Source organism: Microtus pennsylvanicus, chromosome 13 (assembly GCF_037038515.1).
Source record: "Microtus pennsylvanicus isolate mMicPen1 chromosome 13, mMicPen1.hap1, whole genome shotgun sequence".
Classification (NCBI taxonomy): Eukaryota; Metazoa; Chordata; class Mammalia; order Rodentia; family Cricetidae; genus Microtus; species Microtus pennsylvanicus.
The window spans coordinates 9720488-9736610 of NC_134591.1; the positions used below are offsets into that span (position 1 = coordinate 9720488).

General features: G+C 43.0%; 1 protein-coding gene across 1 annotated transcript in view; it reads right to left on the reverse strand.

The window, feature by feature from the left end:
- The window catches only part of LOC142834255 (CDK5 regulatory subunit-associated protein 2-like), a 75132-nt gene that overhangs the window by 32938 nt on the left and 26071 nt on the right, over positions 1-16123 (reverse strand). Inside the window, exons 3-5 of the mRNA XM_075946541.1 lie at positions 13841-13917; positions 10183-10306; positions 6596-6750 (exon numbers count right to left, since the gene is read on the reverse strand). Coding sequence (XP_075802656.1) covers positions 6596-6750; positions 10183-10306; positions 13841-13917 — 356 coding nt within the window. The remainder of the gene's footprint in view (positions 1-6595; positions 6751-10182; positions 10307-13840; positions 13918-16123) is intronic.

Sequence of the window (16123 nt, forward strand, 5' to 3'; positions counted from 1 at the left end):
CTGTATAACTGTCACAATTGTGGAGGAGCTGTCATTTCTCCTTTTCAAGAGGTTTCTCGTTTTCAAACTGAATCTTTATTAATTTTGATGTTATCCATAGTTTTTCTTCTCCTGTGGAAACAAGAACAAAACCCCTTCCCCAACGTAGCACATCTCCTGACTTCCATTGTGTTTATTTGTGCAGATATACCCATGATGGCCATAACTTCTAATAAATGTGTGATTACTGAAGCAGACTTTTCTGAGCTTAAAGCAGTTACCCACTGAAAATCTGAATCAGTATCAATGGTGTGGTGTACATATTTTAATTTTCCAAATTCTTCAAAGTAGAACACATCCATCTGCCAGATTTTATTCCTTTGAATGCCCTTTGGGTTAGTCCCTGCAGGTACCAGTGGTTGGTTACAGAAATAGCAAGTAGGGCATCTCTTTATAATCTCCTTAGCTTGTTGTCATGTAATAGAAAACTCTTTCTTTAAACCTTTGCTATTGACATAATATTTTTTATGAAATTCTGAGGCATGCAATATGCTTCCAATGAATAATTGATCGATTTCTTCATTCTCCATTTACCAGATTTCTTTCTTACAACAAATACAGGAGAATTCCAAGGGCTGGTTGATTTCTTCAATATGGTGAACATCTTATACCATATTGTACCAGCTGTTCTAAAGCCTGCAATTTTCTTCAGCTAGAGGCTACTGCTTAAGCCATATAGGCTTCTTAGTTAACCATTTTAAAAGTAGGACTGTTGGTACCTCTAAAGGTTTGTTAGTTGCTTTATGTTCTTGTACAGCCTAAACTTATAATATCCTTCCCAGAATTATGAGCTCTTAGGATGGCAAGAATGTTAATCTGGGTATTCCATTGCTGCAGCAGGTCATGACCCCATAAATTTACTGCAATATTAGCCACATATGGCATCAGCTTCCTTCTTTGATCTTCTGGCCCAATACAGTCAACCTATCTTGTGCTTTGTTTAACTTGAGATATGGTTCCAATTCCTAGTAATTGAATATCTGCCTTTTGAAGAGGCCAATTTGCATGCCAAGATTCTGGAATAATGATATTCACATCTGCTCCTGTGTCTATCAAACCAACAATTACAATGCCATTTATACACACTCTTAGCTTTAGTCTTTGATCATTTATAGAAGTCTGTCAGAATATATGCTTCCTATTTCCCATTGGAATTTTTGACTTATCCTCCAGTGTATGCCATTATCTAGAGCAGTATGTCTTTTACAGAAGGCTCTGGATTTTTTAATTTTCCTGGTGAGACATGTTCTTCATAGTAACTGGGAATGTCTGGGCCATTTTTGACTTGGGGGTCTGCGAGGGGCCCCTCAAGGAGTTTCCCGATGGTATTGAGTTGCCTTGTCTGCCTTTTGTTGATCTGCATTCATTGGTCCAATGTTGGCCTTTGCCACACCTTCTACATATATCTGAAGGCTGAGTCCTCCTATTCTTGCCATTCCTAGGAATTCCTTGTCTACAATCCCTTCTCAGGTGCCTTATTCTACCATAATTTGGAATTTTGATGTCTCCTCATTTCTTTGGATATTGCTTCTCCTACCCAAGATTCAGTATTATAATCAAATGTCTCAATGTTCATTGTATGCAGGATCCATTCATCCATAGGTGCTCATCTAACCTTTAAAGGCCCAGGTATCTTTTTGCATTCTAAGTTGGCATTTTCAAAAGCTAGAGATTCAATAAGTACTCATGTAGCATCTGGGTCTGTTACTCCTATTTGTACAGCCTTATTTAATCTTTGTAAAAAGTCAGTAAAGGGTTCTCTCTGGCCCTATTTAACCCTGGTATATGATTCAATTATTGTTTTTTCTAGTTCTTGAATCCTGTCCCAAGCATTTAAGGCTGCTCTAATGGCATAGGGACAAGATTTGTTCATCTTAAAGAGCCTGAACCTGTGGGTCAGCATAAGGGCCTTCAACCAGGAATTTGATCTTGGGAATGCTCAAGGCCTTTTGCTTTTCCCTGTTGTTCCAAAATTTTTGCCTCTTCTCTGAAATAAATTCTAAACATTAATTGAGGCCCATCTTCTATGACTGCTGAAACAAATCGAATCCAATCATGTGGTGTTGCTTTAATGCTAGAAGACCATGTCTTTATCATCTCCCTAACAAATACAGAATGCAAACAAGTTACACCATCCTGCTTAATTTCTTTTAGATCATTCATTTCTATAGGTATCCATCTACCTTCTTTGGATCCTTTTGGGCCTTTAGAACTAGATGCTTCTTCAGAGTAGATTACAGGGTAGGAAGCTAAAACCATGGGCAATTCATATCTGACAGCTACTTGTGATGATGTTGAATCCTGTCCTTGTGCCTTCTTTCCCAGTTCATCAGCTCCAATAATTTCCACAATTATTTCAAATTGTTTTACTATTGTCTTTTGCAAAGGCTGAATCTCCTAGCCTGTATATATTTCTAGTGATTTCATTAAGGCACCTAGCCTCTGGTCCTCATTCTGCATTTGTGATTCCAAGGTCTGAAATTTCTCCTTTAAAGATAACATCTCATACTTGGACATTACTTGAATAGCATGCAGATTGCTCATCGCTTAGAGGTATTTTTTAAATTTTAATTTTGGTGTATGTGTGCATAAATGCATGGAGGTCAGAAGTTGGCCCTCTCTTCCTATTTGGTCTGTGAAATAGAAGTGTTGTATCTGGACTTTGGTGCAGAAAATGAGTTACTATCCCCATCTATCCCTTTGCGATTCAGTTTTTCTTGACCATGTTGTCAGGAAGAGAATGTGGTTTTCGTTTGTTTTGCTGACTTCCTTGGCTAGGTAGCATTCATGAACAGTGAAGAACTACCACATCTAGAAATTCTATATAAGTCATTGTTGTATTCCATGATCTCTTTCCTTGTTGATTGGTAGGAAGTCCTTAGAAGGCATATGGGCTTATCTTTCTTGGAGAACTAATAAATTGTATAAGTTCAATTGGGGGTAAGGAGCCTATGGAATGGATTAGGCTAGGGCAGAATGTCTGAGTAGCCATAGGGGGAGAAAGGAAAATTCTTAATACTGGAGACTAGGAAGAAAGGAGGAGGAAAAAAAAAACTTTGCAGGAAATTATGGGACAGATTCTTGTGAGGGTCCTGACATGTTTAGCAGTTATTTCATTGGTTCTATTGGATGATGATGCCCTTTATTCAACAGATATTTCCGTGTATCTTCTGTTCCACATAGCAGGGATTAAAGTTGTAAGCAGGACTTGCATTGCCAAAACCAAAGCTTATCTAGTTGGCTAGGTGGATAGAGTGGAAGGCAGGAAGAGAAGGATCAGGACTAGATGGGTCAAACAGTGGTTTCTCGTTACTGTTTACAAATTCATTGTGAAGGGTTCAAGAGAAGCCTCTCATGTTAAATAGGCATTCATGAACTGAGACAATCCTGACTGTATTCAGCCTTCACTTGGTGTGCACCTTCACCCCAATACTTACATATCTGTGTTAGAGTTTAATTGATAAATCAGACAGAGTAAAATTTAAAAAGCAGCCAGTTGCAGCAATAGTCAGTAGTAAAATATGTGAATGTGGACTCTTTCATAAAAATACTGCACTGTGCTAACTGCTGTAGGAAGTCTTACCGCCACTGGTTACCCACCCGTCTCTTACACTATTTATGCCAAAGTAGAGCATGTGTCTGGCCTATTTTCCGGCTGCGGGATTCAGTTTCTGATCTTCGTTCAAGCAGAGGATTCTTATTTTTGTGTCTACCCCTAAATAAATGACTATTTCTCAATTCTGAGCTAGTGTGGGATTTCTTTTTAGCTTCCTTCTTCATTTGGTGCCCATGTGGATTCAGACTCTATGCATACTGGGTAGACAGCCTAAAGGCCTAGCTGGTCCAGGGCCCAGACAGTCTCCCAACCCTGCCCGCTTGGCTTGCTTTTACCTAAGCCATTTTTTAGAACCCCCACCGTAGTGGAGTTTACCGCATGTGGCAACATGGAAGTTTCCCAAGTGCACGTATGACTGCTGTGTTCCCCAGCACGATTCCTCGCCTAGTGGCGAGTTGTACAGCTTCCAGTTTCTGATCCCTTCCCATGAGTTCTAGTCTTCTTGCTTTGTATATGGAATTGATTTAATTGCTTTTAATTTGTCAAGCAAAGCATACTTCTCAGTATTTAACCATCACCAAGGTGGAAACTAAAGCCACCATTCCTGTCGCCACCGGTTGCATTGCTTCAAGTCGCAACTCTGCAATCACGACATCTGCTGAACAATAAAGATTACAGTTTACCAGATCAATATGGCAGACTGCATTAATATTGAAACTTTTAGTAACTTTTTTCTAATGCTATGGATTGTATTATATGAGGCTTATATGGTTATTGTGATACTTCAATTTATTGGGTATTGGGACTCAGTTTTCTCCATATTCTATCATTAACAAGGAATATTGCACTTTTAAGAATGGTACAGTCTTTACAGACTAATAATGAACAGCTAGTTGACTGGATTAATACCATCAAAAATTACCTGAAAAAAATATTACTGTTTATAAGGATAACATTAATTTAACAGGCAAAATTGAATCCATATCTGCGGGTACTAAGAAGTTATTTGAAAGAATTCCTTCTATTGAATTTTGACAATCAAAATTTGTTAAAAAGTTATGATTAAGTTAGCCGATAGAGTATCTATCTCTCCAGGATGGCAATCTGCATGCCATTCAAGTAATGTCCAAGTATGAGATGTTATCTTTAAAGGAGAAATTTCAGACCTTGGAATCACAAATGCAGAATGAGGACCAGAGGCTAGGTGCCTTAATGAAATCACTAGAAATATATACAGGCCAGGAGATTCAGCCTTTGCAAAAGACAATAGTAAAACAATTTGAAATAATTGTGGAAATTATTGGAGCTGATGAACTGGGAAAGAAGGCACAAGGACAGGATTCAACATCATCACAAGTAGCTGTCAGATATGAATTGCCCATGGTTTTAGCTTCCTACCCTGTAATCTACTCTGAAGAAGCATTAAGTTCTAAAGGCCCAAAACTAAAATTAAAAAAAATACTTTAAACGATGAGCCAAAAATAAAAGAACTGAAAAGGAACCTAAAAAAGGTTCCAGTGATCACAATAAATACTGTCCTATGAATACCTGATGTGAGAGGGTACTGAAATATGGTGACCATGACCACAGGCTCCCTCACAGTGGACCACAGGACCACTGACTCAGTCCTCTCAAGGAAAGAATCCCAGAAGATGTGCTCTGCTGATTTCCCAAGGCCAAACTGAAAACGAAGTTGCAGACCTCAGTATTTTGATATTTAGGTAAATAGCAGGGTGGCACTGAGTCAGAAGTAAAGGCAAACAGCACTTGGCACAAAAACCTAAACAGCTAGGCAGGCTGACATACCCTGTAAATTCTCTGCACATGGGGAGGGGGTGGTAGGGACATCAGGAGTTCAAAGACAGCCTCTGCCACACAGTGAGTCTGTGCCAGCCTGGGCTTTAACTAGCTAAATAATGTGGTGGGACACACCATTCCACAGGGCACTGAGTGGCTGAGAAAAGAAACCACAGGCAGAACCCTCTGGAGACAATTCACTCAGGAACAGTCTCATCCAATTCCAGATAGGTGTGGCTCTTCAGCACCTGTGGTATCAGTGTGTCTCCACTGTCTTTTTTTTTTTTTTTTTTTTTTTTTTTGGTTTTTCGAGACAGGGTTTCTCTGTGGTTTTGGAGGCTGCCCTGGAACTAGCTCTTGTAGACCAGGCTGGTCTCGAACTCACAGAGATCTGTCTGCCTCTGCCTCCTAAGTGCTAGGATTAAAGGCGTGCGCCACCACTGCCCGGCCTGTCTCCACTGTCTTAACGCTACCTCCCTTCCACTTAGACACAACAAATAAGACAATCAAAATGTCAGAAGGAAATTTCAACTTCTTCTTCACAGGTTTTGTCAAAAGTTTGGCTGCAGGATAGACTGGTCATTAGAGTGGGCCTAACAGCCCTACTGCCCATCCATTTCCCTGACCCAACACCACACATTTTATTCTCAACGCACTGAAGAACTCTGTATTTGATCTACAGTGCTCTTTGTTGTATAACGCCGCTTAATTTCAGCCTGTAGTCAACATTAAAATCCATGATGAGAAATGGATAACACAAAATTCACTAGCACTCATTGTGGGGACATCACCACTTACTGCTCCTTGTAGAAAGAACCACCAGAGCACTTTCCCTCTGCTAGGGCCAAGCAAAACTGGCTTTCCCCTGAATCCAGGCTTGTTTTACCTCATGGGTAATACGAATCTCAGGTCTATAGGGCTACTTTTCCTTTTGTCTACCAGGAAGCTGCAGCCAAGCTAAACACTAGACTTAGGGTCTCAGCGCCCCTTTCTAACATGAACTTGTCTACTGACCGCCTCTCGCCCACTACTATCTTGTTCCTGTTTCTCTCATGCCCAGTCTTCTATCTTGCTGTGTTAACTACACTCCAGGAAGGTAGTCCACTCTAGAGAAGAACAATGACAGATAGGAGGGAGAGGAAGGCTAGGTTCTCTCCCTCTCCAGATGATGAGACCTGAGCTTCCCAGGGAGCAGATCCAGACCTGTCCTTGTCTTCCAGAGCCAGAGTCAACTCCAGGTCCTGCTCCTGCATCTTCTTCATCTCAGAGAGCTTGCTTTCCAAGCTGAGACGAAACGCCTTCTCTGTTTCTGTCTCTGCAAAGGCCTTCTCCAGTTCTGCTTGGGCGGCTTTCACATCCTACAGTTAAATAAAATGCATTTGATGCAATTTTTCAATACAATTGGGAACATTTTGAAAGGAAATTGGATTAAAATATAAATATTTATGACTTTTTCTCCGGCACATTTCCCCTCCCTGAATGTACTTACTATACATGGAAAGAATGCGTAATAAATATATTTGCAAACCATTTTTCCCTCTTGTATCAGAAGAGTAATGGGCACTTCCAATGGAAAAGAGTCAACTCTACAAGAACTGTACTTTTGGTTTTGAAAAATCAGATCAATATTTACAGCTTCAATGAGAACAAGAAGAAATGCGCTTCTCAATACTAAAACATGCATAAGTCCCAGAGTCACCCTAATCTCCATGCAAATTCATCCCACAGCCAACAGCCCCCCACTATTTCTTTTTAAGATAATGACTACACATTTCTAAAATGCATTTCTGTATCTCCAAGGTGATTTAAGTGGTGAAGAGCTCTATGCTTTTCCTGAGTGCTCAGAGAAGCCACCATGGAAATTATCTTCTAAATCATTTACACCATGTGTCTGTTGGGGGAAGGCTCTGGTGCGCACGCAAGTGACCTGGAACAGGCCTGACTCTCCACCCACAAAGACCACTGCCTCAAGATCACACCGCAAACATAAAAGCCAAATAGACGTGGGTTCAAAGTGCAGCTCTCCTATGATACTTGCTGTGTGACTTTGGACAGCCATTCAAGCTCTGAGCCCTGGTTCTTATTCCAGAAGACAAGAAACCTAACATTCCATCAACGAGCTGCTGGGAGACTGCCAACACCTGGCACCCAGAAGCTAAAGCCTGGCCTCTCTTCTCCGCCCTTTCCACTAACTATCTGTTTAAGAGGCTTGTCTGTCACTCCATATTTCTTAGGCAGCAAACAACGATGCCTGTTGTTTGCTGAGTGTCTACTAAATGCCAGGCTCTGAAGCAAGAAGTCTTATATCACATTTGATCTTGACCTAACCCTAAAGTGTTGTGGACCGAGACAACAGAATGTTAGAGCCTAAAATGTGGCCAGATCACCTGATCTTTACCATCTGTGTGACCTTCAGCAAATGACCTGGCCACTCTGGGCCTAATGTTTCAGTATGTTTAAAAAAAGAGAAAAAGAGAGAAAGGGAGAAATGGAAGTAGTTAGCACATAGGTTTCTTAAAAGGATATCTAAGTACACACGTGAGGTTTAGCAGGGGAACTCTACCTGTGGGGAGGTCTCAGAGCTTAGTATGTGTTCTTGTTACTGCAGCCAGTGCTGCAAGCTGGTGCTTCTGTGTTCAACACAGAACAGGCAAATGCTTCACCCAATGGGATAAATGCAGCAAGCTACAAAGCAGGAGCACTGGGAAGTACTCATGGGACAAACAAGTGCTGCATCAAGAGGTGACAACTTTCTCAAGTGTCTTGATTAAGGGTGTGGTGGGTGGTGGTTGTGGTGACTTGAATAAAAATGCCCCACCCCCAACACTGCAATACTATATGTTCACAGATCTAAATGCTTGGTAACCAGGAAAGGCACAATTGGGAGATGGGGTATAGAAGGAGCTGCAGGCTGCGTTCCTGCCACCTGGCTCCTGATATCCTGGCTAGCTTATGCCCCAAAATAACAACACACAAATGGTATTCATTTAAACACTGTCTGGCCCATTATCTCAAGCCTATTCTGGCTAATTCTCACATCTTGGTTAACCCATTTCTGTTAATGTGTGTAGCACCAAGAGGTGGTGACTTACCAGGAAGTAGGATTCTAGCCTACGTCCATCTTGGGTCAGTTTCATCATATCTGCCCCAGAGAGGAGAGGCATGGCGATTGCCTCACTTCCTCCCAGCCTTGTGTTCTGTCTACTCCACCCACCTGAGGGCTGGCCTCTAAAATGGGCCACGGCAGTTTCTTTATTAACCAATGAGAGTAACACATAGACAGATCATCATTTTCTCCATCAATAGGGGTTGTAGGATTTGGTATGGTATCACTAGAAGAAGCCATATACTGGGGGGAGCTTTGAAGTTTCAAATATTCAAGCCAGGCCCAGGATCTCTCTCTACCTGCCTTTCCAGATGTATAGCCCTCAACTACCTCTCCAGCACCATGTCCGCTTTCATTCTTCCATGCTTCCTGCTATGATGATAATGGACTAAACCTCTAAACTGAAAACCAGTCCCAATCAAATGTTTTCTTTTATAAGAGATTTTGTGGTCAAGCTGGGTGGTAGTGGTGCATGCCTTTAATCCCAGCACTGGGGAGGCAGAGGCAGAGGCAAAGGCAGAGGCAGAGGCAGAGGCAGAGGCAGAGGCAGAGGCAGAGGCAGAGGCAGAGGCAGAGGCAGAGGCAGAGGCAGAGGCAGAGGCAGAGGCAGAGGCAGAAGGATCTCTGTGAGTTTGAGGCCAGCTTGATCTACAAGAGCTATTTCCAGGACAGGTTCCAAAGGCTCCAAAGCTACAAAGAAACCATGTCTCAAAAAACCAAGAGTTGTGATCATGGTATCTTTTACAGCAAAAGAAATGCTTAGACAGTAGTATGTGCATATAATTATAGTATTTGAGAAGCTAAAACAGGAGGATTGCAAGTTTGAGAGCAAAATCTCTACCTACCAGATCATGCCTCAAAAATAAATAAATATCATAATAATTATTAATATATAGATCAGCCCAATCTAAATTCTGAAAGGCTCGAAATATAAAACTTTCTGATTATCAACATGTCAAAAATAGAAAATTTAACACCTGACCTCATGTGATGGGTTGTAGTCAAACACAGCCATGTTAAAATATTGCGCAAAATTCCCTAATTACATATACAATGCATACGTGAAATATAAGTGAGTTCTGTGTCTAGTCTTGGAGCCCATCCCTAAGACATCTCATTAGTTATGCAAAAACGTTCAATAATAACAACAATAATAATAATAATCGCAAGTCTAAACTACTTCTGGATCCAAGCACTTCAGGAAAGGGCTACTCAAACTGTTTTTCTAATGCCAGCTTAAAATAGAGAAACACTGTCTGTTGTCCCAACCAGAGGCAGATGTTTAGCGGGTCACAGCAGCTGCTGACAGAAGGAAGAGCACAGGAAGCTGTGGTGTCCACTAGAGAAGAGCAGCCACTCAGTTCTCCAAGATCCTGGACCGAGGCTGGCGAGAGGACAAGAGCCGGGCGGGCAGGCAATAGCCGAGCAGCAGCAATCTGAGTGCAGGCTTGCTCAGGGCTAACTCCTTCAGTGGGGCTCGGCAACCACCTGGGCCAGTTAGTACTTCTCTCTGTACCTCAGGGTCCTCACAGGAAGGAGACAACCAGGTAAATTACAGGGGCAGAGTGCCTACATGAGGACAGACCCAAAGGACACCCAGTAACTGCTGCAGAAAGGTGATGCTCATGGAGACAGGAGGCCACCACACACGCCCCAGGCCTGACCACAGCATCTCCAGACTTACTTCTTCTAGAAGATGTATCCTTTCCGTCAGGAGGTCTTCAACCTGCTGCACCTTCCTCCTCGCATCTTCTTTCACGCGCTGGACTTCAGAACCTCCCCCTTTGGTGAGACTCTCCACTGCTTTGCTGCAGAGAGGTAAAGGGCAGGCTGAGTCGGGGGCCTGTCTGATGACAATTTCCCCAGCCCCAAAAGATAAGGGGTATTTGTCAGTCATTCCTCCCATTTGCCTGAGCTAAGTTTCCTTTTAAAAAAAATAATAATACTTATAATTCAGAAACGGGAGGGTACTTATCCCACAGGATAGAATTAACATTTTAACACACAGCATTTCAGGGCTCTACCTACCCACACAGAACCATGTAGTGTATACTAGTGAACTAACCTGGACAGTGAATCACTCACTATGCTGAGAACATGCTTTAGAAAGTCAGTAAACATGAATCTGCATCATCATCTTAACGACTGTATCACTATACAGAACATACTTTATGAAGTCAAGTCTCTAAGCTGCTTCTGATGAACACATGTGACTAACACCAAGATCTAAGAAGAGGTGCCCGGTACCGAGAAACTGCTCACTACACATTAGTGTTGTGACTTAATGGTTTCTAGGGACACACTACTAGAAGGGGAATCCCTGAGCCCAAGGGTAAGCACACTTTAATATTCTTGATGGCAGCTGCCAATTTTCCTGCTAGTACTCTTACACCAGAGGTATAGAAGGTGGTACAGGAACCAATGGGCAAAGAAGCAGCATGCAACAAGCAGATCTGTGAGGTTAGTTAGCATTTGCATGCTCCACCTTGCACCAGCCTGAGGGCAAACGTTTTAAGTACACCAAAATGGATCCAGCACACACTACGACTTAGGGTGAGAAGAGGGACTTGGGTGCAAGCACCCTGCACCTGGTATTGTGATATTAAATGCCCAGGGCACTGGGCTGTGGCCTTAGAATGTTCTCTCTGTGGGAGACACTCAACCAGACACAGGGCCATGAGCAGTGATGCAGGAAGAGAGGTGCTGGCTGCAGCTGTGAGACTTCAGTCCTCACTGCATCCTCAGTGGCTGCAGTCTCCAGAAGGAAAACTGAGGAAATGGCTCCACCTAAAGCTGGCTTCTCAGAAAAGCAACAGCAGAAGAATTAAACAAAACTCCTTGCCACTCAGTACCTCACTTGACTCCAGGAGTATATTAATTTCCCTAACCCAAAGCCCTGTAACCAGGTGCTCACACACTGGACCATGTGAATCATTCACCAGAACAGGGCACCCAAAGGGCTCTCCTGGCTGTCCAAGCTCCCACAGAAATCACCTGTAAACAGAGCCCTTATTGAAGAGTTTTCCTTTCAGCAAGGCTTCAGAAAGCCACCACAATATCACAATAATAGAATCCAGTGTGAATAACTGAAAGGAGGAACACTGGCTCAGGCTGGACAGATTTGCTTCTAAATTCTCACTCTATCCCAACCCCAGTGTGGCTCTGGGTAAAATTTCTAGCCTCAGTTAATAAGTTGTTACACCTCAGTCTCCTCATGTGAGAAATGAGATGATTACCTCTTGGAACTAATGGGCTACCACAAGGGGTCCTCTGCAGGCCTGCCTCAGTACTCTGCAGGTTCCCCCTCCCACCCTGCTGGGAGGCCTCTCCTGTGAGGCCAGGGCAGCACCAACCCTGCTGTGCTGCTGAGAGGCCTCCTGCCACCCCTCAGCTGGAGTCTGAGCTCAGAACAGATCAGCCCCTGCCAGAACCTAGGCCAACATGCTCCCTTCCTGATCACTGCCCTAAGTGTCCTCAGCCCCCACTCACTCAGCTCACTTCTGGGACCAGGGCTGTCTCCAGTTCACAGTGACTCACAGTAATTTCCATCACTCCTCAAGGGGCATCACAGACAAGAACAACTGTGGACTGCCTCCTCTCTTTCCCAAGCTGTAGACAAAGATTTTTACCTTTTCTGCATGTCTGAATGTGTGGCTCACACACATGTGTATGAGGACAAAGGGTGTCACTGTCTTCTATTGCTCTCATCCTTATTTTTTTTTAAACAGGTGTATCACTGACCCTGTAACTCCTTAAACATCATCATCATCTCCCCTGCCACCACACTCCAGGTTACAAACATCTTTCCCACATTTGATATGGGCGCTGGGAATCCAAACTCAGGTCCCTATACTTCCACAACAAACACTCAGAACACTTAGCACCCCTCCAGCTCCTACACAGATGGTTCTGGTTCTGAATTCTTTCTACCTGGGTGCTCAGGATGTTTTAGCCATGGGGCTGTATAGCGCCCTGTATGGCCCCTTCCCTCTGCTGCACTCTGGACTCCCTTCCATCAGCCCAGATCTAATCTTGCCATTTCACTGCCTAAATCACATATGCTGTCAAGAGGCCGTACAATTTTGAACAACTACTAGCTTTATTCACTTTGTTTGTGTTTTAGTTATACCAATAAAATAAACTCACAATGATAAATGTTCCAACGTTTCATTTATCATCTTTGTATTTTACAGTTACTGTAGCAATAAAATTTATACTCAGCAGTATGGTGCAATTTGCCTCTGCTAATGGAATTACTTTTTGTATGTGTTTTAAAGTTACAGAGATAAAATTTACTCCCAACAATATGACTGCTTTTGTTTTTAATGCCCCCTTATTGTAACTGATACACAGAACAATGGAAGACCAGCACACAAACATGTTTACTTCACATCAAGCCAGAGTGGGTTCAGGAGCTGCAGCAGAGCCAACTTGCTACAATTCTGGGGCAAACTCTGGGCACATTCTGGGGTGTCCACTTGTCACACAAGCCTCCAGAACACCTCCAGAATACCCCAGTTGCTCATAGTGTGCCTCAGGGGAGCCTACAGCTATGGGGTTGGGGTGTGAGTGGTGTCCCTGGAAAGCTTCAGTGTATGGTGCTAGTAATTCTGTGGTGCCACTCGGTCTACAAGTAGACACTCAATAAAGATTTAAATAAATTAACTTATTAATAGGTATAGTAGGTTTTTTCCTTCTAAGCATTAAAACCCAACAATTTCCTTTAAACAACATACTACAGGAGTCCCTAGGATACAAAACAGCCTTAAAACAAGTTACTAGCTGAAACCCGCCCTCTGATCCTTACCCAGTAGAACCCCCTCTACTCCTAGGCATTTTCATCAGTGAGAACAAATGAGCTCCCAAAACACAACACAAGTGGCTTGACTCTCACAAACACGGCTAGGGAAGGAAGCTAGACCCAAAAGAGGACCTACTGTATGATTCCATTTATATAAAGTTCAAAAATAGGCAGAACAAAGTAATTGTGTTGAGAGCAGTGCGTGTCCTGGGAAAAGGGAGAGGCTGTGAGGACATGAAGGCAAGGGGGCTTTCTGGAAGCTTGATGATGCTTCCTTTCTGGCTCAGATGGGGGTCGCACATAGTGTTCTGCTTCATATAAATCCATCACACTTTGCCCTTAAGTCCTGTACATCTTCCTATAACTACAATACTTTAAAAACAGTTGACAAACAATTTAATAAAAACTACAAGCTCCAAGGAGCCTCAGAAGCCAGTCAGAAAACAAGTGGCTTAGAGAAGCAGCTGGTTGTGCTTCACTGCCCAGCCCAACACCCACCCGTGGGACCCGATGGCCAAGCTCTTCGTTGACAGGTACTCACGAGGCACTGATGAGCAACTGATCTCTCTCCTGGAGCTTCTGCTTCAGACTTTCCACTTCCACCTTGAGTTCAATGTTCTTCCAGAGCGAAAAGGTAAGAAAAGACACAGTGTAAGGTGCAGGAATAGCAAGCGCTGATGGTGGCCAAACTACTCTGGCCTGGACTAACTATGCCACACTTGCAATTGCAGATGTTACACTCAAAAGCCTCATTAGCCCTGAAGCACAGAAAAAGGGAATTATTAAGGACTGCGGGTCTCAAGAGAAAGCCCTGGATTCCATAGGACTTGGAACAATGATGTAAATGTCCCAGTGTCTAACAGCCAGAGCATTCAATCACCTAGGCACAAATGTCACTTTAGTGGGGCTGACGTAAAAATTGTTTGCCCTCCACCAAGCAAATTTACAGTCTGCTTTTCCCATTCAAAGGCAATTACTCCTAGCTGTTTACAATCACGCATGTGGTTGTTGCACTAGGAGCGTGCTACAGACTTAATGAAAATAAAATAAGACTTGTGAATGGATAAATGGGAGACCTCAGTATAACCTGTCACATTTCAGTGTGAGATTTCAGGACACTCACAAAAGGCCCCAGCTTAGGTGGGAAGCCATCTCTAAGGGATATCACAGAGTCATTAACCTTTTTTCCCTTAAGGGACTAGAACAAAGGAAGTCGCACATGGCCCTGGGCTCACAACTGACTCACAGGAGAACACAAAGACAAAATTTATGGCAGGTGGCAGTCAGTGGGAGGCAACAGAGACATGGTAGGCTTCTCACTTTGCCCCAAATGCAGTCGAGAGAGCATGCACAAAGCAGTCATGTCCTGGAGACTAGCATACGGCATGCAAAGGAGTGATAGCAAATCAAGATTTCTCTGAATTCTCACTTTTTTTTTTAATAATGCATGCGGATTTTACATTTTCTTCTACCACATTTGTATTTTTAAAATAATAACACTTTTATAAAATTTATAATCCAAAGGATATGTCTCCCTCCTTCCTGCCTAGTGGCTCTGGGGAGAGGAGCACGCAGAGTCAAGAGTGCAGCCCACACTGAAGGACACAGGCCCCTTCACTGTGGATACTCGTGTATTCACTTCACACACACCTGAGTGCTAGTGACGGGTGTAGCTGAAGTCAACATGACAGACCCTGAGAATAACGCAGCCAGCAGGGTGAACCTGTGCCTGTCCTTAGAGACACATCCAGAAGATGAGAAAGGAGAGCTGTGACTGTCAGATCCCATACTGTCAAGAGAGGGCCAAGGTGCCCACTGTGACGGGAGGACTGGAGAACCAAATACACACTGAAAGAAGCCTGTACTTCTCCTTCGCTGTCAGACCGGAAGGCAAGCCTGCCCATGAGGCAGAATTTCTCTCTAAAACAACTGTCCCTTTGCATAACAGATAAGACCCAGAGTGGTGGGGCATAATATCTCCATGTGTGCCTCTGTCAGGAACACCCCGCAAGCCTTGGGCTCCTCCACCAGCTCCCACAGAGCAGAGCAGGTATGGGCGCTGACAGAGTGTGTTCTAAGAGCATGGCTTGTGCCTGACCCGATGGCTAGCTAGCATGCCTATCCTCCCCATGCACAGTTTGGTAAGGTTGGACAGCCTGGACTATTACCCTAACTTCAGGAATAAAGAAAGACTATCTACTCTCAGAATTGCTCTTCAACACTACATTTAAAGCCCTGAGCAGTGCAATAAAGTGCACAACTGTGCACACACACTCATGATATGTGAAATTTAAGGTACTCACATTAGATAGAAAAGAGAGCTGAAAGAATCCACAAAACATTTCTAGCACATAAAAGTAACTTTGGCAAGGTCAGCATGCAAATATCCACTGTATTTCAAAAGAATGGCAAAAATGACCATAAATTGATCCTTTTAAGAAGCAGCTCCAATAAATCCAAAAATGAAAGCCTTCAGTATTAATAAGACACATAACTGTGTACTTAAAAATACAAAGCATTGGTGACACCTCCACAACCAATGGAGGTGACTTTCTTGGAAGTGAAATTCCCAGATTAGAAGACTCTACTTAACAAAGTATCAATTCTCTTGAAATTTACTTAAAGATTTAACACAAATTCTATTAAAATACTAGCAGGATTTTTGTAAACACAAGCAAGCTGATTATAAAGTTTACTTGAAATAGTGAAGAGCCAGAGGAATTGAAGCCACCTTGAAAGAGGAGAATGTAACGTGAAGGTTGGAAATTCAAATGAACGCTTCCAAATGTGGTCAGGTGAGTTCTGTTATAATGAGTGATAGCAA